General features: G+C 27.1%; 17 protein-coding genes across 17 annotated transcripts; 9 read left to right on the forward strand and 8 right to left on the reverse strand.

The window, feature by feature from the left end:
* The first annotated feature begins 44 nt into the window (after positions 1-44).
* Positions 45-1,441, forward strand: PNEG_01572 (guanine nucleotide-binding protein subunit beta). The gene is made up of 6 exons (XM_007875334.1): positions 45-175; positions 304-916; positions 960-1,056; positions 1,107-1,196; positions 1,242-1,361; positions 1,407-1,441. The coding sequence occupies exons 1-6, from the start codon at positions 70-72 to the stop codon at positions 1,422-1,424; spliced, it is 1,044 nt and encodes a 347-aa protein (XP_007873525.1). The 5' UTR covers positions 45-69; the 3' UTR covers positions 1,425-1,441.
* Positions 1,442-1,525: 84 nt separating this feature from the next.
* PNEG_01573 (hypothetical protein) lies at positions 1,526-2,697 on the forward strand. Its single transcript, XM_007875335.1, has 3 exons — positions 1,526-2,219; positions 2,274-2,503; positions 2,553-2,697. Exons 1-3 carry the CDS (start codon positions 1,773-1,775, stop codon positions 2,572-2,574), a joined length of 699 nt encoding a protein of 232 aa, XP_007873526.1. The 5' UTR covers positions 1,526-1,772; the 3' UTR covers positions 2,575-2,697.
* PNEG_01574 (hypothetical protein) lies at positions 2,219-3,906 on the reverse strand. Its single transcript, XM_007875336.1, has 7 exons — positions 3,878-3,906; positions 3,719-3,751; positions 3,493-3,652; positions 3,297-3,448; positions 3,102-3,251; positions 2,936-3,056; positions 2,219-2,888 (listed from the first exon to the last, which is right to left on the reverse strand). Exons 1-7 carry the CDS (start codon positions 3,884-3,886, stop codon positions 2,800-2,802), a joined length of 714 nt encoding a protein of 237 aa, XP_007873527.1. The 5' UTR covers positions 3,887-3,906; the 3' UTR covers positions 2,219-2,799.
* Positions 3,907-4,161: 255 nt separating this feature from the next.
* On the reverse strand, positions 4,162-5,004 carry PNEG_01575 (hypothetical protein; the record flags this gene model as incomplete). Its single annotated transcript, XM_007875338.1, has 5 exons — positions 4,798-5,004; positions 4,644-4,750; positions 4,450-4,595; positions 4,277-4,405; positions 4,162-4,232 (listed from the first exon to the last, which is right to left on the reverse strand). Exons 1-5 carry the CDS (start codon positions 4,984-4,986, stop codon positions 4,162-4,164), a joined length of 642 nt encoding a protein of 213 aa, XP_007873529.1. The 5' UTR covers positions 4,987-5,004.
* Positions 5,005-5,722: 718 nt separating this feature from the next.
* PNEG_01576 (hypothetical protein) lies at positions 5,723-7,427 on the forward strand (the record flags this gene model as incomplete). Its single annotated transcript, XM_007875339.1, has 6 exons — positions 5,723-5,748; positions 5,796-5,840; positions 5,902-6,006; positions 6,057-6,402; positions 6,448-6,914; positions 6,967-7,427. The coding sequence occupies exons 1-6, from the start codon at positions 5,736-5,738 to the stop codon at positions 7,425-7,427; spliced, it is 1,437 nt and encodes a 478-aa protein (XP_007873530.1). The 5' UTR covers positions 5,723-5,735.
* A 235-nt stretch (positions 7,428-7,662) lies between these two features.
* On the forward strand, positions 7,663-8,684 carry PNEG_01577 (hypothetical protein; the record flags this gene model as incomplete). Its single annotated transcript, XM_007875340.1, has 2 exons — positions 7,663-7,759; positions 7,810-8,684. The coding sequence occupies 2 exons, from the start codon at positions 7,663-7,665 to the stop codon at positions 8,664-8,666; spliced, it is 954 nt and encodes a 317-aa protein (XP_007873531.1). The 3' UTR covers positions 8,667-8,684.
* A 99-nt stretch (positions 8,685-8,783) lies between these two features.
* Positions 8,784-9,580, forward strand: PNEG_01578 (hypothetical protein; the record flags this gene model as incomplete). Its single annotated transcript, XM_007875341.1, has 5 exons — positions 8,784-8,823; positions 8,868-9,047; positions 9,090-9,303; positions 9,350-9,489; positions 9,534-9,580. The coding sequence occupies 5 exons, from the start codon at positions 8,784-8,786 to the stop codon at positions 9,578-9,580; spliced, it is 621 nt and encodes a 206-aa protein (XP_007873532.1).
* A 47-nt stretch (positions 9,581-9,627) lies between these two features.
* On the reverse strand, positions 9,628-10,611 carry PNEG_01579 (hypothetical protein; the record flags this gene model as incomplete). The annotated part of the gene is made up of 6 exons (XM_007875342.1): positions 9,628-9,689; positions 9,733-9,823; positions 9,864-9,946; positions 9,990-10,206; positions 10,257-10,498; positions 10,548-10,611. 6 exons carry the CDS (start codon positions 10,609-10,611, stop codon positions 9,628-9,630), a joined length of 759 nt encoding a protein of 252 aa, XP_007873533.1.
* Positions 10,612-10,865: 254 nt separating this feature from the next.
* On the reverse strand, positions 10,866-11,345 carry PNEG_01580 (hypothetical protein; the record flags this gene model as incomplete). Its single annotated transcript, XM_007875343.1, has 4 exons — positions 10,866-10,968; positions 11,017-11,146; positions 11,199-11,258; positions 11,300-11,345. 4 exons carry the CDS (start codon positions 11,343-11,345, stop codon positions 10,866-10,868), a joined length of 339 nt encoding a protein of 112 aa, XP_007873534.1.
* Positions 11,346-11,533: 188 nt separating this feature from the next.
* On the forward strand, positions 11,534-13,011 carry PNEG_01581 (hypothetical protein; the record flags this gene model as incomplete). The annotated part of the gene is made up of 3 exons (XM_007875344.1): positions 11,534-11,664; positions 11,708-12,339; positions 12,385-13,011. 3 exons carry the CDS (start codon positions 11,534-11,536, stop codon positions 12,903-12,905), a joined length of 1,284 nt encoding a protein of 427 aa, XP_007873535.1. The 3' UTR covers positions 12,906-13,011.
* A 130-nt stretch (positions 13,012-13,141) lies between these two features.
* On the reverse strand, positions 13,142-13,871 carry PNEG_01582 (hypothetical protein; the record flags this gene model as incomplete). The annotated part of the gene is made up of 6 exons (XM_007875345.1): positions 13,142-13,252; positions 13,303-13,515; positions 13,561-13,632; positions 13,681-13,729; positions 13,775-13,803; positions 13,848-13,871. 6 exons carry the CDS (start codon positions 13,869-13,871, stop codon positions 13,142-13,144), a joined length of 498 nt encoding a protein of 165 aa, XP_007873536.1.
* A 118-nt stretch (positions 13,872-13,989) lies between these two features.
* On the forward strand, positions 13,990-15,770 carry PNEG_01583 (hypothetical protein; the record flags this gene model as incomplete). Its single annotated transcript, XM_007875346.1, has 5 exons — positions 13,990-14,322; positions 14,372-14,470; positions 14,511-14,663; positions 14,712-14,830; positions 14,876-15,770. The coding sequence occupies 5 exons, from the start codon at positions 13,990-13,992 to the stop codon at positions 15,768-15,770; spliced, it is 1,599 nt and encodes a 532-aa protein (XP_007873537.1).
* An 80-nt stretch (positions 15,771-15,850) lies between these two features.
* PNEG_01584 (hypothetical protein) lies at positions 15,851-16,424 on the reverse strand (the record flags this gene model as incomplete). Its single annotated transcript, XM_007875347.1, has 4 exons — positions 15,851-16,032; positions 16,104-16,210; positions 16,261-16,316; positions 16,359-16,424. 4 exons carry the CDS (start codon positions 16,422-16,424, stop codon positions 15,851-15,853), a joined length of 411 nt encoding a protein of 136 aa, XP_007873538.1.
* Positions 16,425-16,566: 142 nt separating this feature from the next.
* Positions 16,567-17,827, forward strand: PNEG_01585 (hypothetical protein; the record flags this gene model as incomplete). The annotated part of the gene is made up of 4 exons (XM_007875348.1): positions 16,567-16,822; positions 16,865-16,992; positions 17,032-17,113; positions 17,169-17,827. The coding sequence occupies 4 exons, from the start codon at positions 16,567-16,569 to the stop codon at positions 17,825-17,827; spliced, it is 1,125 nt and encodes a 374-aa protein (XP_007873539.1).
* Positions 17,828-17,994: 167 nt separating this feature from the next.
* On the reverse strand, positions 17,995-18,921 carry PNEG_01586 (hypothetical protein; the record flags this gene model as incomplete). The annotated part of the gene is made up of 5 exons (XM_007875349.1): positions 18,867-18,921; positions 18,726-18,814; positions 18,609-18,682; positions 18,470-18,560; positions 17,995-18,423 (listed from the first exon to the last, which is right to left on the reverse strand). The coding sequence occupies exons 1-5, from the start codon at positions 18,892-18,894 to the stop codon at positions 17,995-17,997; spliced, it is 711 nt and encodes a 236-aa protein (XP_007873540.1). The 5' UTR covers positions 18,895-18,921.
* A 145-nt stretch (positions 18,922-19,066) lies between these two features.
* Positions 19,067-20,412, forward strand: PNEG_01587 (hypothetical protein; the record flags this gene model as incomplete). Its single annotated transcript, XM_007875350.1, has 5 exons — positions 19,067-19,163; positions 19,209-19,472; positions 19,514-19,644; positions 19,699-19,924; positions 19,973-20,412. The coding sequence occupies 5 exons, from the start codon at positions 19,067-19,069 to the stop codon at positions 20,410-20,412; spliced, it is 1,158 nt and encodes a 385-aa protein (XP_007873541.1).
* A 335-nt stretch (positions 20,413-20,747) lies between these two features.
* Positions 20,748-22,194, reverse strand: PNEG_01588 (hypothetical protein; the record flags this gene model as incomplete). The annotated part of the gene is made up of 6 exons (XM_007875351.1): positions 20,748-20,981; positions 21,026-21,273; positions 21,320-21,420; positions 21,469-21,612; positions 21,656-21,984; positions 22,027-22,194. 6 exons carry the CDS (start codon positions 22,192-22,194, stop codon positions 20,748-20,750), a joined length of 1,224 nt encoding a protein of 407 aa, XP_007873542.1.
* Positions 22,195-22,242: the final 48 nt, after the last annotated feature.

A 22,242-nucleotide genomic window follows, 5' to 3' on the forward strand; every position in this document is an offset into this window, starting at 1 on the left:
GAGAATAAATTCCGCTCAGTAAGATTTTATACGTATTTTAACACAATGCGCCTGTATAATTAAGTAAAAATGACAACAAGAGACCTTCAAGATAAAATTTCAGCAGCTTGTAAGGAAGCAGAATATTTGAAGGAGAAGATTAAGAAGAAAAAAGATGAATTGGCAGATACAAATTGTAAGTATTTGTACTATAAATATATTTTGAATATGCAAAGCATATTCAAAGTGCATACAATGCGCATATAGTACGCATACAAATGCATAAATGGCGTATATAAAGGGTTTATACTAAAGTATGTTTAGTAAGATCTATGGCACAAACATTAAATGCTGTTACACGTATTCCTATTCGAGTTCGACATACGTTAAAAGGGCATTTAGCTAAGATTTATGCAATGCATTGGTCAACAGACCAAAAGCACCTTGTATCAGCATCTCAGGATGGAAAACTTATAGTTTGGGATGCATATACAACACGTAAAACCTATGCAATTCCTCTTCGTTCATCTTGGGTAATGACCTGTGCTTATGCACCAAGTGGGAATTTTGTATCATGCGGTGGATTAGATAATGTTTGTACAATTTATGATATATCGTCGAAAGATGGGCGTGCAAAGATTGCTCGTGAGCTTATGGCGCATACAGGATATTTAAGTTGTTGTCGGTTTTTAAGTGATGAGCAAATTTTAACATCTAGTGGTGATATGTCATGTATTTTGTGGGATATTAATACGGGTTCAAAGATTCAAGAGTTTTTGGATCATTTAGGAGATGTTATGAGTTTAAGTATTCATCCAACAAACCCAAATCTTTTTGTTTCAGGAGCATGTGATGCATTTGCAAAAATATGGGATATTCGAACAGGAAGGCCAGTTCAAACATTTGCAGGACATGAATCGGATATTAATGCAGTTCAGTAAGTAATGAAATATGTAAAATATAAAGGTTAATAAGGGTAGATATTTTCCTAATGGAAATGCATTTGCTACTGGCTCAGATGATGCATCATGTAGACTATTTGATGTTCGTGCAGATCGAGAATTGAATCGATATTCAGTAAGATAAATGATATTTGGGGGAAATTTTTAATTATTGAATTATTATAGGCAGCTAATATTATGTGTGGTATTACATCAATATCATTTTCTATTTCAGGAAGACTTCTTTTTGCAGGATATGATGATTTTAATTGCAATGTTAGATTTAAAATATTTCTTATAGTAATTCTTATATTTTTATAGGTATGGGATGTTTTGCGAGGAAATAGAGTGGGAATTCTTCAAGGCCATGATAATCGTGTAAGCTGTGTAGGTGTGAGTAAGGATGGACGAAGTTTAGCCACTGGTAGCTGGGATTCATTAGTAAGTTTGCATTTTTTTTTGTGTGATTTTCTAAATAAATATTAGCTAAAAATTTGGGCATAAAGTTGCTCTTTATCTTGTTAACCATCAATCACAGTTGTTCCATCTTATTTATGTTTCTTTTTAACATTATATTAATGATTGGTTTAAGTGTATAATTTTTATAAAACATCTGCGATAAGTAACACATGTTTTGATCAAGTTTTTATTGTTGCTGATTTTTAAAATAACGAAAGAACTACGGGTTTTTGGTAGAATAATTATTTTATATTATCTAATTTGTATAATATTTGATATCTTACTATGTCGAGGTAGAGTTAACCCTATAATATACTTCTATAATTCTATATTTTTTCTTGAAAAAGAAAATTATTAGATGTATATTCTTTTATATAAATTTATTTATTTAGTATGCCATTATTAGATTGTTTAGAAAATTTAGAAAATAGTGATGAAATCATTGATGATAAAGCTGCCCTAGATTCAACTGAAATATCTCTATCTTCAAAACCACGACATTTATGCAAGAAATCTATTAATACTGGGCCAAAGGGCGTCATTCATGATGCTAATGTATCCAGAATGTCTAAAATAACCGATGAATTAGAAGAAAGTACGGGATTTCTAATAAGATCAATAAAACTTAAACCTAGGAATGTTTTAGAAAAAGAAGTATTATTTAAACAACTATTTATAGGAAGCCGAACAAATATTGGAAATTACAGATTAGATAATGAACAAAATGAAGATTTTTTATCTAAAAAATCAAATTTAAAAAAAGTAGTAGAATTGGATTGTATGAGTTTTTTAAAAATAATAGAAAATTGTAACAAAGTTCTTATTTTGATATATGATGAAGTAAGAATTTATCTATTTCGAATATATTAATAGTAACTTATCTATATTTTTAAGACTCAAGAAAGTACAATTATTAAAGATTGTTTTTCTGATATAGCGACTCGTTATATATCTATAGAATTCGGGAAAATATTTCATGAAAAAATAGAAATGGACTCAGCAGCTGTACCTGCGATTTTAGGATATCAAGATGGTGAACTTGTTATAAATATGATAAGGGTTATAGATGAAATTTGTCCAGGTAAAAATATCGTAGCAGATGATCTAGAACATATTTTAATAAGGTAGGGTAATTTGATCTTTTCTAATTAGACTTATTCCTTTCGTTTATAGAAATTCTTCTTTTTTTGTCTAATGGCTTACTTTCAAAAGATATTATTAAAAATATTAGATTATAAAAAGTGTTTAAAAATCATTCCAAAAAGAATACTTTTGAATAATTTATAGATATAATGTTCAATAGAAAATTATCTAAACCTATTCAGCTTCATCCCTTATATAAATAATAATATATATAAAATTAAATATATGTTTTTCTATAATTTATATTTGATAAAAATTTCAATGATTTAATTCTTCTTTACAAGGACACTCTTTTCGCAGTAAAATTCCATAACATTGTCAATAGATTATCGCTTAATGTATATAAATCTAAATGAAATTCACCTTCTTTTAAAATATTAAAAAAAAAAAAAAAGAAAAAAAGAGGAAAAAACCTTCAACATCGTTCTTGACATACATCTCTGGAGTTTTATTTTCATTCACCATTTGTACCACTTGTAAAAGATCATCTTCTTCAAGTTTTTGTAACCCATCTGCTAATCGATCCATATCCACCTATGATAATTAACATAATTACAAAAATAATAATTATATTTAAACTGGCTTAGAAAATTTTCCCTTCTTCTTATTTTTATCAGTCCCATCAAATTTTCGCTTATCTTTTTTCTTGTCTTCTAATCCAACATAACCAGGTACAGGGCCAGACTCTGCTAATAAGCGCTGTAGCGCTGGACGAGGATTAACAATTGTCTAATTATTAAATAAAGACAAAGAAATATATAAATATAAAATCACCAATATGTGTTCATTTTCATATTTAGTTTGTTGAAAATTAAGGTCATGTTTTAATGTTGTTTCACCACCTTTTTCTGCATAAAAAATCACAACATCCATTTCAAATTCTCCCCATCCCTGTTCTTCAATTCTGAATGGAGGCTTTTTAAAACCTAATTAAAAACTTAGAAAATATTAAAAAATGCTAAAAAACAACTTCTATTTGGACTTTGAAATGTAGGATGAAGTTTATATGTAACTTTATCAATAAATGTTGCTGGAAGCTCCTGGCCATCCTCAGAAAGTGCTACCAGTCTCACTGACCATCTTCTTATAGGAAATCCCTCTCCAGCTGGAGGAACATCTTTCATAATATTCTTTTCATATGTTAATTTATTAAAAATTCAAAAAAAATAAGGAAAATTCAAAAGAAAAAAAACAACCTGAGTTGTAATAAATTTAATCGTCCTTTTAACCTATATAATTCATATTAGTTACACTTTTTCAATATATTAAACTCTTTTAAAAGTCCTTAAATTCAATTATAATAAAAAAACCTTCTGAGACTAAAATAAAGGGACTATATTTAGAAAATAACTTACCTCAACCATGGACTCCCTTATAAATGAAATTAATCTCTTATTATTCTTAAATAACTTTTGTATTTTTAAATAAACTTAATTTTATAGACGTTAATCAGCCCTAATATTTAATCAAGAATATAATGATTTTTAAAGAAATATAATCAAGTATTTTATTTAAAAAAACTATGGTTACTTAATTACAAAAAAAATAAGAGTATTTTCTTATAATTATAACTAGATTTAAGTAATGCTAGTATGAACAATAACTTTTTTAAAAATAAATAAAAGTCAAAAAAGTAAAATTAATATTTTGTAAAGAATTTTTTATTCTTTTCTTGAGATTCAATAAATTTCTCTTTAAAAAGATTTGCATCTAAAAATATTAAAACTATATATTATTTTTTAAGAAATTAATACTTTCAGAATTTGTAAATCGTATTGCAAGTGTTTCAGCATTCGGTTCTCCATCACTCATATCAGCTACAACGCTCCAAATCCAACTTCTATCGCTTCCAACATTTGATATTAATTTTATATTTGGATCAACTTTTTTTTTAAAATATATATATATATAATAGTATATTACGTACTGTAATGATTGGCACATATTTTATGTGTCTTATCTCTTCGCATTACTAGTCGTATCTTTCCAGAATCATTATGTGTAAGAAATCGAACATCTCCTGTACCACGTTCTTTCCATTCACCTTTATCAAATCGAAAAAGCTTGGCTCTCCTAGAAAAAGTAAAAAAATGCAATAATTTCCCCATAAAGCATCAATACATTTTAAAAGTAACTGTTTCATCTTCTTCATTTGTCTTTGTTTCAACTTTATTTAATTGAACTATAGGTTCAAAATGTAGATCATCTTGCTTCGGAGATTCTTGATCCTAAAAATCGACTTTATTTTAAAAATATAAATCATATCAATCCTAACCTCTTTCTTCCCTCCGTCTGTAGCCTTTCCTTCATCTTCTTTTTCTTCTTTGGTCTCTTCTGTTGTTTTTGTTAAATCTGAGTTCGTTGAAGTGGAGTTCTGGAAAGTTGACAAAGAAAATGAAAACTCTGTCATTTTAGGTGTTTCTTTAGGCGTTTTAGTTGATGTTAGTGGACATTCTTGTGCCATTTCTAAACCTTAAAAGCATAGACTTTTATATATTGAGTAGCTGACCGATATTAAAATTTTATTATGTCTATCGAAATTATCAAGAATTCTTAGCCAAATCATTTAATAAAGAAAAATATATAAAAAACTATATAAATTTAATCGTTTTCTTTAGGAAACGTTGTTATGTATAGATTATCTTAAAAATAGTCCTTAATTCTTTTTTTTTGAGTTTTATTGATGATTTATTAATAGGATAAAAGTTCATTATTTTTAAAAATTATTTCAAAAAAATTTCTATAGAAAATAACTTAATAGGAACAAGATTGAAATAAAATGTAAGACAATACTACATATCAGATATAATTCCGATACTTTGCTGTTAAGTCTTGTATTTTATTATTGCGAACTCAACCAGTATGACGTTGATAAACAAAACATCGTCATACAACGACGCGCTGATCTTTCTCCGATGAGTATATATTAATGTATACCAGCAAAACTCAACGGTTATTGGCTAAAAATAAAAAGATTGCTCACGTCAATTCGCTAAGAAAAATCATGTTAAATAGTCAAAAATAATAATAAAAAAGTCGAAAAATTTTCAAGAATTATAGTGAAAAAGCTTTAGAATACTTTCTATTGTTTTATATTATTTTTCTATAACTATCTTAATTAAAAATAAGATTTTATTATCTTCATTACTTGTATCTTTTTTTTTTTGACGTTAGATTTAAATATTCGAAAATCTTGAGGGCAACCAGTAGGAAATGTTTTGTGCACGTAAGAAAGGAGAGATAAATGAGAGAAAGAAGCTAATTAATGTCTAGTATCTGGAGAATCTATAGATATAGGGGTTGTCTCAAAAAAGAGCGGTATTTTTTGGATATTTTTTTGGAAAATTAGAAAAAAACTAATAACCATGATGAATTATAGGAAATGTCTATGAAAAGAGGTTGATTGAGGCGTATATTCAGGAAAATGAGAAGGATCCTGTTACAGGAGAGCCTCTGACACTTGATGATTTAGTAGAATTGAAGAGTATGGTCTAAAATGAGAATAAAATGAATGTTAATTTTTTTTAAAAATAGCATCCAAAACTATCCGGGGACGGCCACCTCAAGCAACGTCTATACCTTCACTACTTGCTATTTTTCAGAATGAATGGGATTCTTTGGCTCTGGAAACATATAATTTAAAGCAACAACTGAATCAAGCACGTCAAGAATTAAGTACAGCACTTTATCAGCATGATGCAGCATGTCGAGTTATTGCACGGCTTTTAAAAGAAAGAGACGAAGCAAGGGAAGCTCTTAAAAAGATTAAAATTTCATTGGAATTTCCAGGGACATCTATAACTAATAATGAACAAATGGATGTGGATGCACAAGCACTTCCTGAACATGTGATTCAAAAAATTGACGAAACTCAAAAAACGTAATGTTATAAATTTATAATGTATATATTAATTGTGCTATATAGATTATCTTCGAATAGAAGAAAAAGAAAAATTCCGGCAGATTGGACAACTGTTGAGCAAATACAACAATTTAAGTTATCAAAGAGCATCTCTCCTTTTAAATCTAAAATCACTTCTATTGCTATTACTGATCTTGGAAATATGATTTTAGTTACTTGTAAGAATACTCTAAAAATATACTATGTTACAGATGAAAAGCCTGCATATTCTTTGAAATCTCCAGGGGGAGAAATAACATGTGGATTATGGATAGGAGAATTGCCTGCGATTGCAAAGTCAGACGGAACTATTCATATTTACACATCTTTAGATGATAATGATAAAAAAATTTCTACTCACGAAAGCAAAGTTATTTCCTTGGCTTTACATCCATCAAATGATCTTCTTGCTTCAGCAACCATTGATGGAGAATGGGCATTACATGATTTACAAAGTGATCAAACAATTGCTAAGTATCGTGAAAATACTGGTAATTTTATTTTAATAATTAAATTTTTTTTAATTTTTATTTCTTTTTTTAGAATTTACTTGTGCAAAATTTCATCCAGATGGTTATTTATTTGCTTGTGGAACTATAGACGGATTAATCAAAATATATAACGTTAAAACCGGTAAAAACGTTGCAAATTTTGATTCTCATAAAGGTTCTATCACTTCTCTTTGTTTTTCTGAAAATGGATATTGGCTTTCTGTTTCTTCTGCTCAAGATTCTCGTGTACACATTTGGGATCTCAGAAATAATACTCAAACTCAATTTTTGCAAGCTACCGATTCAATTCTTTCGCTTAATTGGGATTATACTGGCCAATATCTTGCTATTGGTTCCCCTAAAACTATCACCTTATGGTCTTATTCAAAATCAACTAAATCTTGGACAAAACTTCAAGATATTCAAAACCCTGTTTCTCATTTACTCTGGGGTTCTCGTGCAGCTACTCTTTTTGTTGCCAATGATACTAATCTTACTACTTTTTCTTTTTAAATAAAATATATCATATATTTTACAAAAATTAATCCTAATAAACCTATTTTCTTGTATTTTTTATCTTTTTTATTTTTTCTTAACCATTTCACTTCATCTTTACTAGTACTTTGTCGGCAAGCACAACTTCGACTACCGTTTTACTTAGAATATTGGATGTTTTTTTTAAAGAAAAATAACCATATTTTTTGGCATTTTTGATAGCAAAACATATCAGTATATTATCTATAGAACTATGGAAGCATCAAGTACTTTGACTGTTTTAAATAATGGAAATAACGGAAAAAAAACAAGAGTAAACGATATAGTATTTCAAGATATGAGACTTGAACGTGGGTTTGTTGTCTTATAATTATTTTTTATGTTGATTTTTGTTATATAGTTCCTCCTTATAGGCCTAGATTAGGTTCAGAATGTTTAACACAGGGAGGAATTCCTGTGATTGATTTAACAGTAGATACACCGTCTCAAAGTGATCATGATCCTGTTGAAAATTACGGATCTAATGATTTATGGAACGGAAGAGTTATTGATGTTGATAGTCTTCCAGATCGTCATTCATCATCAAGACATTTAGATGTTTACCAAACATTTCCTTTTGAGTCTATAGATTTAGACGATATATTACTTTTAAATCATTCTATATCGCAAAGCAGTAGAAACTGTCATATACATTCATTTCCTCCAACTCGGAGAGTTACACGTCAAACAACAAACCAGATGCGTTTATGGGAAAATCAGTTTTTTCAAACAAATGATAGCTTTTTACATGCATTAATAAATCATATGACACCATTAAATACAAGGCGAGCAAATACTTCTGTCCGTTATTCTAGAACATACCCTTATTATCTTTCATCCCGTCAAAACTTTTCAACAACACCTATTGAATATAATTTATTTACTGATCATTCTAACATTAACGCTTTTTCAAAAAAGGATACATCAATCACGCCACATCTGCTCAAGGGAGCTCCTGATGCGATGAAGGGGTTTACAAGATCGTTAAATAAGTCACAAAAACTCGTTTGTCCAAATTGTATTGATGAATTAGGCGTTTCTGATGATTTTGTAAAAAGAAGTATTTGGATGGGAAAATGTGGTCATATTTATTGTGGTGACTGTGCAAAACTTTTTAAATCAATGAAATCAAAAGGTCCTCACTCAGCTATCTGTCCTGTTAAACATTGTAATAAAGTGATTACTGGAAATCATAATTTACGGGAAATTTATGTATAATCTTAAATTAGAAATTGGTAAAAAGAATAAATGCATTTTTTTATTTCCGAATTTTTATATTTTATGAACTTTTTATTAATTTCTGATATTTTTTTAAAGAAATTAGATCTTTGAAAAATGAATATTTTGTATAATATGAAAGCTGCTAGAAATAAAAGTAAATTTTGATAATATGTGTATCTTCTCTAATATTAATTAAAGAGCTTTTAAATTATCTTTTTTTATATAATATTTTTTCTTGTTTTGGTTGGATCTCTATTTTTTTATATACATTTTTCATTCAGAAAAACTCATTGATTGATTATCATTATAAACAACTCATATTTCTTCTTAAATATGTCCAGACATTTTCAGTTTTGGAGATTGTAAATGCTTGTTTTGGTATATTAAGTCATAATAATATAAGTTATTTTTATTTGACAGGTATAACATCATCACCTGTTTTTACAACAATTTTACAAGTCTCTTCACGTCTTCTACTTTGTTGGGGCATTTTGAATTTATATCCTTCTATTGTGTTAAAAACTACAGCATTTTTTTCCATGATCTATGCTTGGAGCATAACAGAGATTGTTCGTTATAGCTATTATGCAAGTAATTTAAAAAAAAAGGCACCTTCTATGCTTCTATGGCTTAGGTATTATTTTACTTCGTATACAAATTATTTATAGTTTAATTTTAAGATACAATCTTTTTTATATTTTATATCCTTTAGGAACATCTAGTGAAATACTACTTATTTGGAAAACTCTACCATACATTGATCATGAAAAACATGTTTATGCCCTAATTCTTAAAGGAATTCTCATGATTTACATTCCAGGTATACTTTTCTCCTGTCATTAAAAAAACTTTATATTTTTTTAGGCTTTTATATCATGTATAAACATATGATTTATCAAAGAAGAAAATAAACATATAGAAATGAAATAAACATGTTATTTCTTCGATTCTATATGATTTACCTTAATGCTTTTAAGATAAAAGATTGTCGTTCTGAAAGAGGAAGTAAATTTGCTTGTTCTAGAATAGATTACTATAAATTATTATAAATATATCTAAAAACCTCGAAGAGCCATAATCTTTGATGCGAGCTTTTCAAATTCTTCAACATCTTTTTCGCTACCTTTTTTATTCATATTTTCTTCATTGTTTTCCTATAACATTTTAATCAAAGATTTATGTTTAATTTGTTACATTAAAAATGTCTTCTATGGAATCAAATAGCTTTTCATCCCAAACATATGCCTCTAATGCTTCTCTAACTCTCTCAATACCTTCTTTTTTTTTGTTAAAGATATTCTTTATTATTCAATCAAATACCTTTTGATTCATTTGTAGACTGATATTCAAGATCAACATATTCGAAACCTTCATTAAAACATGCATCTGAAAGGGCTTTATCGTCAATATATTTCGTCAAATTAGTATCTGATATATTTTTTTCTGGAACTTTTATAGCTAATAATACTCCATCCCACAAAGGACCACATGCTTCAATTATTCGCTTAACTTCTTTTACTTGTTTTATAACATATTCCTACATTAACTAAATTATTATATTCAGGTAATATTATCTGTTAAATATACATTAAATTTGGGTCCTTTTGTTTCTCTAAAAACAATAATAATTGCACCCAGTACTTCTCTTACTTGAGATGCTTCATCTGATAGATATTGCTTAATCCATAGTTCAATTTCTTCATACTGAAACTCATCTATCCAAATATCTACTGTTTTTTTATAATATTTTGTCTCAAATTCTATCTGATGTATAATTCCTGCATGATTTTTTCTATCTGAAGAAATTTCCGGTAAGGTTCCAGTTAATTCTAAAAAAAACTATTCAAATGCGGAAAAAAGACAATAAAACAATAAAACCTTTAAGAAATGTTAGTTTTCCTGAACTTGGTGTTCCAAGAATTAATATTTTCTTAGAAACCATTCAAAAACAAAAATTATTTTACTTATTAACGTTTAACTAAAGAAAAAATATATTCTTAAATATTTAAATAAATTTAAAATTATCTCTTCCTTTGTTATTTGAGATTATTTATACCCATCTTTTCTTTTATTTTCTAGATTTAAACTATTAAGAACATAACAAAAAATCTCAAAATATAAATAAAAAGATCTCATATAAACTCTTTATATTTTTAAATAAAAAACCAAATCTTTTTTAAATATTATAAATATTTTTTATCTTCTCTGTTGTCCTCTTGCACGTGCCACTGTTGCTCTGCCACGTGCTAAACCGATCCCTCGTCCACGCACCGCTCTTGACCGAAACATCGGTGCATTTCTATCTTATTAAGATCCATTTATTCCTTATTGTTTTTGATTCTTTTACCTTAACATATCTGGTACAACAAAAAACCTTACATGAGATCCACGGATATATATATAATCCATATGTGAAACCCGCCCATCTCTTGCTGTAACTGTTATATCCTTGAGCTGAATGTTCATATTATCTTCAGCTAAGCAATAAAAACTAAGTTTTTATTATATTTTTTAAAAATCAATTCTTACCTTCTGACAATCTTCCGCGATAAACTGTGCCATCATCCAGTTCACAACTAACAATATGACCTATTCTTTGTAAACAAGAGATAATAATTCTTATTTAAAACCTGTTGCTTCATGTAAAAGCTTTAGAGGAATACCAATTGTGCCCATGTAATTTTTTTAACGTCAGTTGATCGATATTGAAAAAAAGTCGAACAGCTAGAAGGCTATAAAGTTATGAATAGATCTAGATATATTTTTGAAATATAAGGTTATTTTTATTGTATGTTTTTGTTTTTTTTTTTTGATGAAAAAAGGTGGTTTTAAAGGGTAATTTGATTGTTTTTTAATAATTGATAATGGGTTGTGAGAATGGATGTAATAAAGTTAAAAAATATACAGAAGATACTTATTGTGAGTTGTCTAATATATGTGGACGATGTAAAGAAAAAGAGTCATCATTTTTTTCTAAGTCAGAGGCCTTTTGTAGGTATTAAATATACTTTTTTAAATGATTTTTAATTAGTTTTTAGTCAGTGCTTTATAATTTATATAAAACGAAAGTTTCATAAGACATTAGAATCTTTTTTTAAGGAAGATATATCTTTTAAGAATAATAAGGCTTTAATTGCAGTTTCTGAAGGAACTTCTCTTGCACTTATAAAATTTTTTTCAGAAAATTCTGATAAATTTAAATTTAAAAGATATTTTAATATACTTGATTTTATACATATTGAAGAAGATGGTTCAGTGAAAGAAGTGTCTAATTCATCATATATTTCTGAAAAAATAAATGAGATGCTTCCAGAATCTTTATTTTTTCTAATTAATTTAAAAAATTATATACTCAACTCGGATGAAAATATTAAACTGTTTTGGGATAAGATGTCAGATGCATTGTTAGGTTCTCAAATATCTAAAGAGTCTGTTGGTTCTTTGAATGATCTTTTATCTCCTTTATCATCTACAACATCTCGTATGGATATTTTAAAATGTATACGTAATAATATTATCTATAATTTTGCAGAGAAAAATGGATACAATGTTATTATTTTTGGGGATACTATTTCTTCAATAGCATCTAAAATTATTTCAGAAACAGCAAAAGGTCGAGGATACTCTATACCATGGGAAACTCGTGGGAAAATAAAACAACATTTATATGGTATTTTTTATCATATTTTTTCTTTAATCTAACAAAATATTTAAGACATATGGTTATTGCGACCAATGAAAGACATTTTAAGACAAGAAGCATATTATTTTTTAGAAATCAATGGGATTCAAAATATAAAGAAATTTTATCATAAAGCTACTACAATAGATGAATTAGTGGATCGATATTTTGATGATCTTGAAAAAAATAATCCCAGTTTTTTGTTTACTGTTGCTAAAACTTCAGCAAAACTTCAGGTTCCAGAAATAAAAGATACAAAAGAATATTCAAATTCAGAATTTTGTTTTATATGTCAAATGCCGAAAGAAAATAATGTCAATGATTGGCTTAAAAAAATAGCACTAGATAAAAATGATCTAAGTAATGTTACTAATACTGAAATAAATGAGAATTATGAAAATTATCTTAATAGAACAAAGGATGTGTGTTATGGATGTTTTATTATGTTAAGGGGATCTAAAAGTGAATTTATTCTTCCGTATTTTGAAAAAGGAAACATAAATTCTATAAGAAACCCTAAGGATGAAGTTTTAAGCGAATATCTTATAGATTAATAATAATCTTTAAAATTTTTAATACATATAAATTTTATATATTGAGAGAATATTATAACTAGCTTTATAGTTAATCATATGTATTAATATAAAACATATCTGTATGAGGGTTGATATTATAAATCTATAAACAGAAGTTTTGCAAATACTTATTAGCTATAATAAATGTTTTTAAAAGAATTTATAATTTAGCGTCTTATTTAAAACATTGGAATAAAAAACTATAATTGCAAACATTAATGTATTTTTTTGCGTTCTTTTAATGTTTTTTCAAACATAATATAGTTTCTAATGTTACATTTATAGTAAGCAAAAAGCATATCTCCAATAATAGGAATTAGACCCATCTAATAAATACTTAATACTTTTCTGGATAAAAATATATAAAAAAACTTACTGAAAAAGCAATAAAAATATTTATATACATTTGAATTATAATAGTCTTAGAGATTTCTGTTTTCATATAAATTTTTATAATTCTCATTGATAAATATAGATTGATTATATCGCCTATTACTGGTATCATACCAATGATTGCTGACCATCCAAAACGCATTTCACAACAAAAACATTTTGCTGAATAATCAAGTCTATACACATATGATCTTGTCTTTTATTTATTATTAAATACTATTAATCTGTATTATATTTATACTTTTTTTAATATTTTCAATTCTTTTTTTGAAAACTCCCCCAATTCTTTTTCATTTTTTTCCAAATATTTTGCCTAAATTCAATTATCACCAATTTGTACCATTTACTTATATAAACTAACAAAATATTCTTTTATTTCTTTATCATAGGGATCTAGTCGCTCAAAAACACTTTTTATTTTTTAAAATCTCTTTTTGATTCTTTATTAAGTTTACCTATTAAGATTTTTAGATCTAATTACATACTAGTATTCTATTAATCTTCTCAATTCCTGTATTTATTTTCTACCTTAATAATTCTCGTATAATTCATTTATATATTTGTCAGGTACTTCGACAATTTAATGACGTTGGAGCTTTTGATCATTTAAATATTGGAGGCAAACTAAGATTTATTAAAGAAATAACTAATAAGTAATAGTATAAAAGAGATGGTATCTCTTAGGAATGCAACATTTGAGGAAATTTTGGATGATTTATCAGTTAGATTTATAGTTAATTTACCGGAGGAGGAACTTGGATCAATTCCACGAATATGTTTTCAAATTGAACAAGCACATTGGTATTATGAAGATTTTATTAGGGAGTTAAATCCTCAATTGCCTTCAATGCATCTGAGAACATTTTGTTTGACGTTATTTGCACATTGCCCGTTATTGTGGAAGTGGAATAAAGAGTATGAAAAAGCGTATGATAATTTTTTGAAATATAAGATAAGAGTTCCTGTTAGAGGGGCAATTTTATTGAATGAGACATGTGAGGAGGTGATTAAATTTATGGAGAAATATAATATGATTGTTTAATTCTTATAAGTGTGTTCTTGTGAAAGGATGGAAAAACTCGTCTGGATGGGGGTTTCCTAAAGGGAAAATAAATAAGGATGAATTGGATACGGATTGTGCGATTCGGGAAGTATGTTTTATTATTATTGATGTTAAAATTAATGGGTTAGGTATTTGAAGAAACGGGGTTTGATATTTCGAAGCTTATACAGCCAAATGATTATATAGAAATTACGCTTTGTGAACAAAATATCCGTCTTTATATAATAGCGGGTGTTCCTAGTGATACCAATTTTATAACACATACTCGTAAAGAAATCAGTGTAAGCAGTATTTGGATATTGTTATAGATTGAAAAATAATATAATTAGAAAATAAGATGGCATAAACTTTCAGATCTTCCTGCCTATTCGAAATCTAGAAAGGAAGATAATTATGGAAATAAAGAAGCATCAAAATCTAAATATTATTTAGTAGCACCATTTTTAGAGTAAAATTTTTTAAATTATAAAGAGTAATTTTTAATAAATTCAAGACCTTTATTGAGATGGATTCGAAAAAGAAAAAAGCCTTATTTGAATTCTATAGAAATAATGAAAGAATATGTCGATTCAGATTTTGAAACAGATCAAAATATTTGTAGAAAGAATTCTGAAACACTTAAGACACTTCTTGGAATATCATCTTATTCCCCTATTAGTACTACATCTTTCACTATGTCTGTTGATCTTACACATTCATCTAAGGAAGAAGTTTCTTTTCTAAATAAGAATATATCTGATAATGATCACAAAACTAATCCAAAATATGATAAAGATACTGTATTTAATATCTCAAAAAAAGATTCAGAAGAAAAAAATAGGGGCGCTAAAAGAATTATGGAATTATTACACCTTAATATTAATAATAATGCAAATAAAATATATGAAAAGGATATATCTTATGAAAAAAATAATAACGCTCTTTCTTTCGAAGAAAAATTAAGAAAAAATAGAAATTTCCCCCCATCTCCTTCAGAAATTCCTTCGAACTTTTCAACAAATACAAGCGTATTTAATCAGGTTTCTTTAAATACTTCAGAAGAAAAAAATATGGGTTCAAATTACAATATAAATAATTGCAACAAAGAAAAATTACTTTTAGCATTATTAGGAAAACAAGTCAGCGATTTGGAAGTAAATTCATTACAAAAAAAGAATTTAAATATAAAAAATGATATAATAATTAAACAAACAAATACAAATAAACATTCTGGAAATGCTTATAAACCAGATGGATTAAAAAATATTCAAACACCATTATTGTCAAAAATATCGCCGACATCATCATCTTCTGTTACAAATACAAATGGTACAGCTATCGAAAAATTGGATGCACAATTGCTTTGTTATTTGGAAAATGTCATTATAAAGGCAAGGAATCAAAAATAAGTTTGAACAAAACAATATTTGTGTTTTCATTGATCTCTATGTATATATATAATAATTCGACTTATTATAATTTTAACTTATTAAAGGGTATTTTGTTGATGAAAAGGACTCCATATTCCTCTGACACTTTTATTTATGCTAGACACAGGCCATTTAACTTTTTTTAATTTTGCACCACTCGAATTTTTTAATAATTCAGCTTTTTTTAAAATTTGTTGAGGATCTAAATTTCTTACACAAATCACCTTTTCTCTTCCATTGACTAACACACATAAATATCAAATATAATTATGACTTTTTTCTTTATAAAGAAAAAATGATTTTATTCATTACCATAGATACCTCTTATAACAGGATGTTTTCCTGGTCTTCTTGAAACAATCATTTCAATATATGGATTATCTTTTGAGAATTTCAAGAGCATTTTTTCAAGAAAAATACTAATCAAATCCTCTATTAATAAAGGGAATTTATACATTTTTTAACATACTTCATACCTCGGGAACTTCCTGCCCAATTACAATAGCAAAATTGGATTTTTTTACACTTAAAAAAATTAAAAAAATAATAAGATTACAGTTAAATTACTTGAAAAATATATGCACCAAAGCCATTTCTCCCTTTTGAGATTTGTTGAACTACTTGGATGGGCATTATTCTTATTTTTTGTTTTTTTTTGAGGGAAATCTTAAGATTTCGAGAATTGAAAAATATTAAAAAAACGATAAGTTAGAGTGGATTATATTTAGGTTGTTTAAGAGTATTTTAACGGTTATAAAGCCTATTATTGTTTAGAATGACTGATAAACTTCCACCTCCTTTGTTAGCACTTTTTCAACCGAGACCACCTTTACGATATCTTCCTCCTTGTGATGTTGCACCATCTTTGCGAAAAACACCAAGGATTTCAGGAGTTGCACGTTATGTTCACATGCTTGCGGATTATGATAAGGATTATAACCCTACAGAATCATGGTTGGAGCGGCGAGAACGAAAACGGGAAGAAAAAAGAAGAGCTCAAGAAGAAGTGATACGAAAAGGTCTTGCAATGTGTAAGAGAACGCTAAATAAGAAATATGTTTTAATTAAGGTAGATCATCCTCGCCAGGATCCAAATATTAAAGGGGATCCGTATAAAACATTATTTGTATCACGATTGAGTTATAAAGTGACGGAACAAGATTTGATGAGAGAATTTGGACGTTATGGTGGAATTGAAAGGGTATAGTTAAGGAATTATTTTTTTATATCTAATTGTTAGATTCGTGTGGTAACGAGTATTAAAAATAATAAGCCAATGGGTTATGCTTTTATTGTATTTGAAAGGGAAAGAGATATGAAAGGTATGTTTGGATTTTTTTCTCTTTTAATATTTTTTTAAGGAATTAATATTATTAGCTGCGTATAGAGAAATGGATGGTGTACGTATTAAAGATCGTAGAGTAGTTGTCGATGTGGAAAGAGGTCGAACAGTGAATGGATGGAAGCCTAGACGTTTAGGTGGAGGGTTGGGTGGGAGAGGTTATACAAAGGAAATATTAATTCGTCCTTTGGGATATGGTGATCGTATAGGAAGAGATAAGTATCGAGGAGGTGGATCTCGTGGATCAAGTTATAAAGAGCGTTCCGGAGGGTTTCATGGAAATCCTAAATTATCTTTAAACGAATGGAAAGGATTTAATGATAAACTAAAGGGATCAAAGGCAGGAATTGGTTACAAAGGCTCTGATAAAGATTCATTTAAAAGTGGATATCAGGAATCATCTTCAATTGAGCAAAATGGATCTCATTTTCCAGATGTTCCTCCAGGAACACCTACAGGTCCTTCTGGACGCACTTCAAATACTTCCCGTTATAGGGGTTCTGAAAATCATGATCTTAGACATATAAATAATATGAATTATTCTAGTGGACATGATTACAAAGAAAGTGACAGGTATAAATCAGATCATGATTATAGACATGAATATAACGGCCGTGATGATAGAAGAAGAGACCATGATAATCAGAGTCGTGAAAAAGAAAGAGATCGATCTTCTAAAAGAAGAAAATATTAATTTTAGAAAAAATATGTTACATAAATGAAACTTTGTCTATTTAATTTTTTTATGAATAGAAATAATATAAAAATATAGAATATCTGTTTTAATTATAAACTAGCCAAAATTGATTTTTCAAGTATAATTCAATTAAATATATGAATATAAATGATAAAAATAATTTCCTAAAGCTCAAGATAATCCTCCATAAATCTCACTTTATTATCTAAAGATGACCAATAGCCTTTAAGCTTAATTTTGAATTCCGACATTATAACTCCAAATATTTTAAGAAGTCTTGTTTGTCGACTGTCTAGAATATCACCCTCTTTACATATAGTATATTCATTAAATAAAGTAACATGCCCATTTTTTAAAAGAGTTGGCATTCCTAACCCTCTGAGAACAGAATCAAATGTATGAGGTAAAGGATTGTCATTATCTATTGATATTTTTCCTCCTCTAGAATAAACAGTCCCAGCTGGTACTGTAAAGGTAAAAGGCGATGTAAATCCAGAACGAGCAAAATCCATTCGACTAAACTTTGAAAAAAAATCTACAACAAATGATACCGGCTCAGACGTAAATAAAACTCCCGCATTTCCCGTAAGCATCTATTAATCTTTTAGTTTTAACCTAAAAAATAAAAAAAATCTCCACTTTTGAAAGTTCGCTCAAATTTTCTCGATATTCTTCATCTTTTGTCACTCCTAATGACTTTGCAATTACCTTTATACGTCCCATAAATATTCTTCAATCATAATAATTAGATTTTAATCAAAATCTTATCAAAACTAACCTGCTATCTTTCCATTTATTTCGGACCTCTTTAAAATGTACATTTCTCATATTTTCTATACAAAAAACCCATATCTATTATCTTAGCTCTTAAAACCCATTTATAAATAGCAATTACATATTCATATTTATCAATATAATCCCGTATATCTTTAAACAATTTTTTCTTATGTTCAAAATCTTTTTTCTTAGTTTTTGTTAGAGAAACTATAACAAATTAGCTTAAATATATCTAGTATTTCTTATATATTATATAGACCTATTTTAAACCTCTTTGACTTAGGCATTTTCTATTAAAAATAGTCAATATTTAAGATAATATTGAATATAAATTTTCTTGACGTTGCTCTCGACTTGACGTCTTAATATCAAGAAATCTTAACTATATCTGTGCAGATGAATTTGGATTTTTGCTAGAGAAATACATGAATTATAAGGTTTTTATAGGATTTAATAGAAATGATTGAGTATAAGGAATATATTATTCGTTTATTTTTTGAAAATACATGTTGGAACAGTGATAATCTATATTCTTTTCTTTGTGAGAGCTCAAAGAGTATTATATTGAAAAAATATAAATAAAACTTGTGATAATTGGTAGATATTCTTGATTTTCATGTTTCAAAAGGATTGAGTTTTAATATTTCGTCGTCACCGAGTGAGAATTTTGCATCATCATATTGTTTATCATTATCACCGGATCTTAATGGATCTATTGGATATATAGTTTCATCATTTCCTCTTTATGGATCTAAAAATAGCCATACAATTCCTATTAATAAGATTTCTGAAGTATATCATCAAGTTCAGGAATTTAAGGATTTAAAAAAGTGTTGGAATCAAACTTTTAATTCAAGACGGAAAGGTAATGGCAAATTTACGGGATGTATCGTTTTAATTATGAAGATTATTTATTTTATGGAAGGATGTATTTTCCAGAACTTTTGTTGGAGGGTCTTTATGCTAGAAAAATATCACCTACGAAACAATTTATTTTATCATATTTCAATAATCCTGAAAAGAGTGATGGGATTAGTGTAAGTTTATTATTATATTACTAATTTTTTTTCTTTTTCTTTTAATTTTTCAAGTTAACTGCTCAATTTCAACACAATACGAGCAAATGGTCTACAGAATATACATATAGTACGGATGATGCAATGTTTGGATTCAGGGGATTATGGAATTTCGGAGAAGTTCCAAAAAGAGTATCAATAAATGAAAAACAAAATGATGATTCAGCTTCTTTGTCTAATAATGGACAACTTAGCATAGGTACAGAAGTATATTATGGAATATTTCATAAAATAGGAGGATGTAAAGTCTGTATTTAGTGATTTATTATAATTTATAACTTATAAATAGTGTCTACTGCTCTTCGATTTACAACACTTCCTTCATATATAAAGAATCCGCTTACAATGACTTTAACATTGAATCCTGTTATGGGGCACATATCTGCGGCTTATTCTATTAAGGCGGGAAATGATTTTTCATTATCTAGTAGATTTAATTTTAATATATTTTCGTATGAAAGTACTTTGGATCTAGGTTTTGAACTATGGAGACGTTCTCAATTGCCAGAATCATCACTTTCTCAAATCCCTTTATCTTCGGATCTTGCTGTACCTTTAAATCCAAGAACTAGTATTATCAAATTATCTACAGGATCAAGGAAAAATATTAGAATTTTATGGGAATGGCGTTATAAAGGCCTTCTTTGTAGTTTTGGTGCAATTTTTGATTTGAATTCACATTTATCTATTTTAAAATCCTTCGGTTTTGAATTTCAGTGTTTTTCATAATTATATTTTATTTTTATCATGTTAATTTTGATTATAAAATATTTGAAATTTTTCAAAATGATATTTAATATATTGGTAATTATTTAAATCAATGACATTGTCTAGTGTATTTATGGTTAAATTATTATACTATAAACGACATATACTATAATATTTGATTATTTTTATTTTTTTGAATTTATAATTCTAAATTATATAATTTGATTTCAAAAAACTAGTATAAATACGTTTTAAATATTTCTATGAATGCAATAATTTGTATCCTTTCTACAAACCTTTTTTTAATAAAAAATTAGGGATATTTAAATATTAAATTATTTTATTATTTCTGAAATTTAAACAGATATCCTTTCAATAGAAACATTAATTTCCCATACATTCTCATTTTCATGATTATTAATTACTTTTTTAAAATTTCGGTACAAAATATTATTTATAAATTCTTGAATTTTAAAATTCATACTTTCATCACTTTTAGTTGATATATTAAAACTTGCAATATAAAATGAAAAATATGGTTGCCAAATATATGCTAATTTTATTGAATGAATTAATGTTTCTTTTTCAAGCTAATTTAATAAGTTGGTTAGCACTAAATTCTTATTTTAATTACCTCTTTGATACAAGTTTGAACATTCTCTTCAGAAAATGACAATATTAATATTCCTCCTAATTTCTTGATAATAATATATCTTAAAATACACATTGGTATTTCAAATAATAGTGATATGTATTTATCAAGAGTATTTATTGTAGAAGGTGAAACCAAAATCATAAAAAGAAAAATAAATAATGGCAAAAGAGATTTTAAATAAAAAGGATTTAAAAGTGTAGGAAAAACCGTTGATGATGAAAAGATACCTAAGATTTGATAATATTATTATGTTAATATAAAAAGATAATTTACCCTTAGATAGATGAAAACGATTATTAAAGTAAATAGTTGAAATAGTAGTCATGATAATAGAAATCACAATAGTTATGAAGGAAAAAATCAATGTTATTTGACTAAATAACATTAAAAATTTTCTTAATATAAGAAATCAGTATATTTACCTAAATTCTGATTTTTTTAAAATGTTTTTTTCTGAAAACGAATCCAGAATACTTTCTTCTATAATGTTTTTAAAGGAGTTTATAGTTATATATAATGAAAATATTGCTATTGAAAATTTCCCAAGAACTTCGACTCTTTTTAAACTAAAATATAATTAATTTGAAATAAGGATAACTTTATAGAAACCCAAAAGGATTCTTTATTGTGTTTTCATGCCAGATTTCACACTTTTCATAAATATTTAACAAAAACATAAATAGCATATTAACAGCATCATATATGATAATAGATCCTAATGTTGTTGAAGAAAATGGTGCATATTTGAAATTCCACATTAGAAATGCAATAATAAAATGAGAACAACACAAAATTAAATAGTTTTTTTGGTTTTTTGATGTATTTTTTAAAATATTTGTAATTGTTGGTATAAATAATGATATAGATTGGAAATTGAATATTTTATGTGATAATGAATATAGGAAATCATATTGATTGCCATCTTTTGATTTATTATTCTATAAAAAGTTAATTTTATTTCTTTAAAATAGTTATTATACTATTAGATCAGATGTGTGTTTGTTTTCAAAATTAGAGGGAAATTTCTTAATATTATCATAGTTATAAACATATGATTCGAGCGCTTCCATGGCATTCTGATTCCTTTCAGTCGAATTTTTAGATACTTGGTTTTTATTACAGTTAAAGGAATACTGATTAATATTCATCTTTTTTTTCAATAAAAATATCTGACAAAAGGCCTTGAGATCTCAAGT

This window comes from Pneumocystis murina, assembly GCF_000349005.2.
Source record: "Pneumocystis murina B123 chromosome Unknown supercont1.4, whole genome shotgun sequence".
Classification (NCBI taxonomy): domain Eukaryota; kingdom Fungi; phylum Ascomycota; class Pneumocystomycetes; order Pneumocystales; family Pneumocystaceae; genus Pneumocystis; species Pneumocystis murina.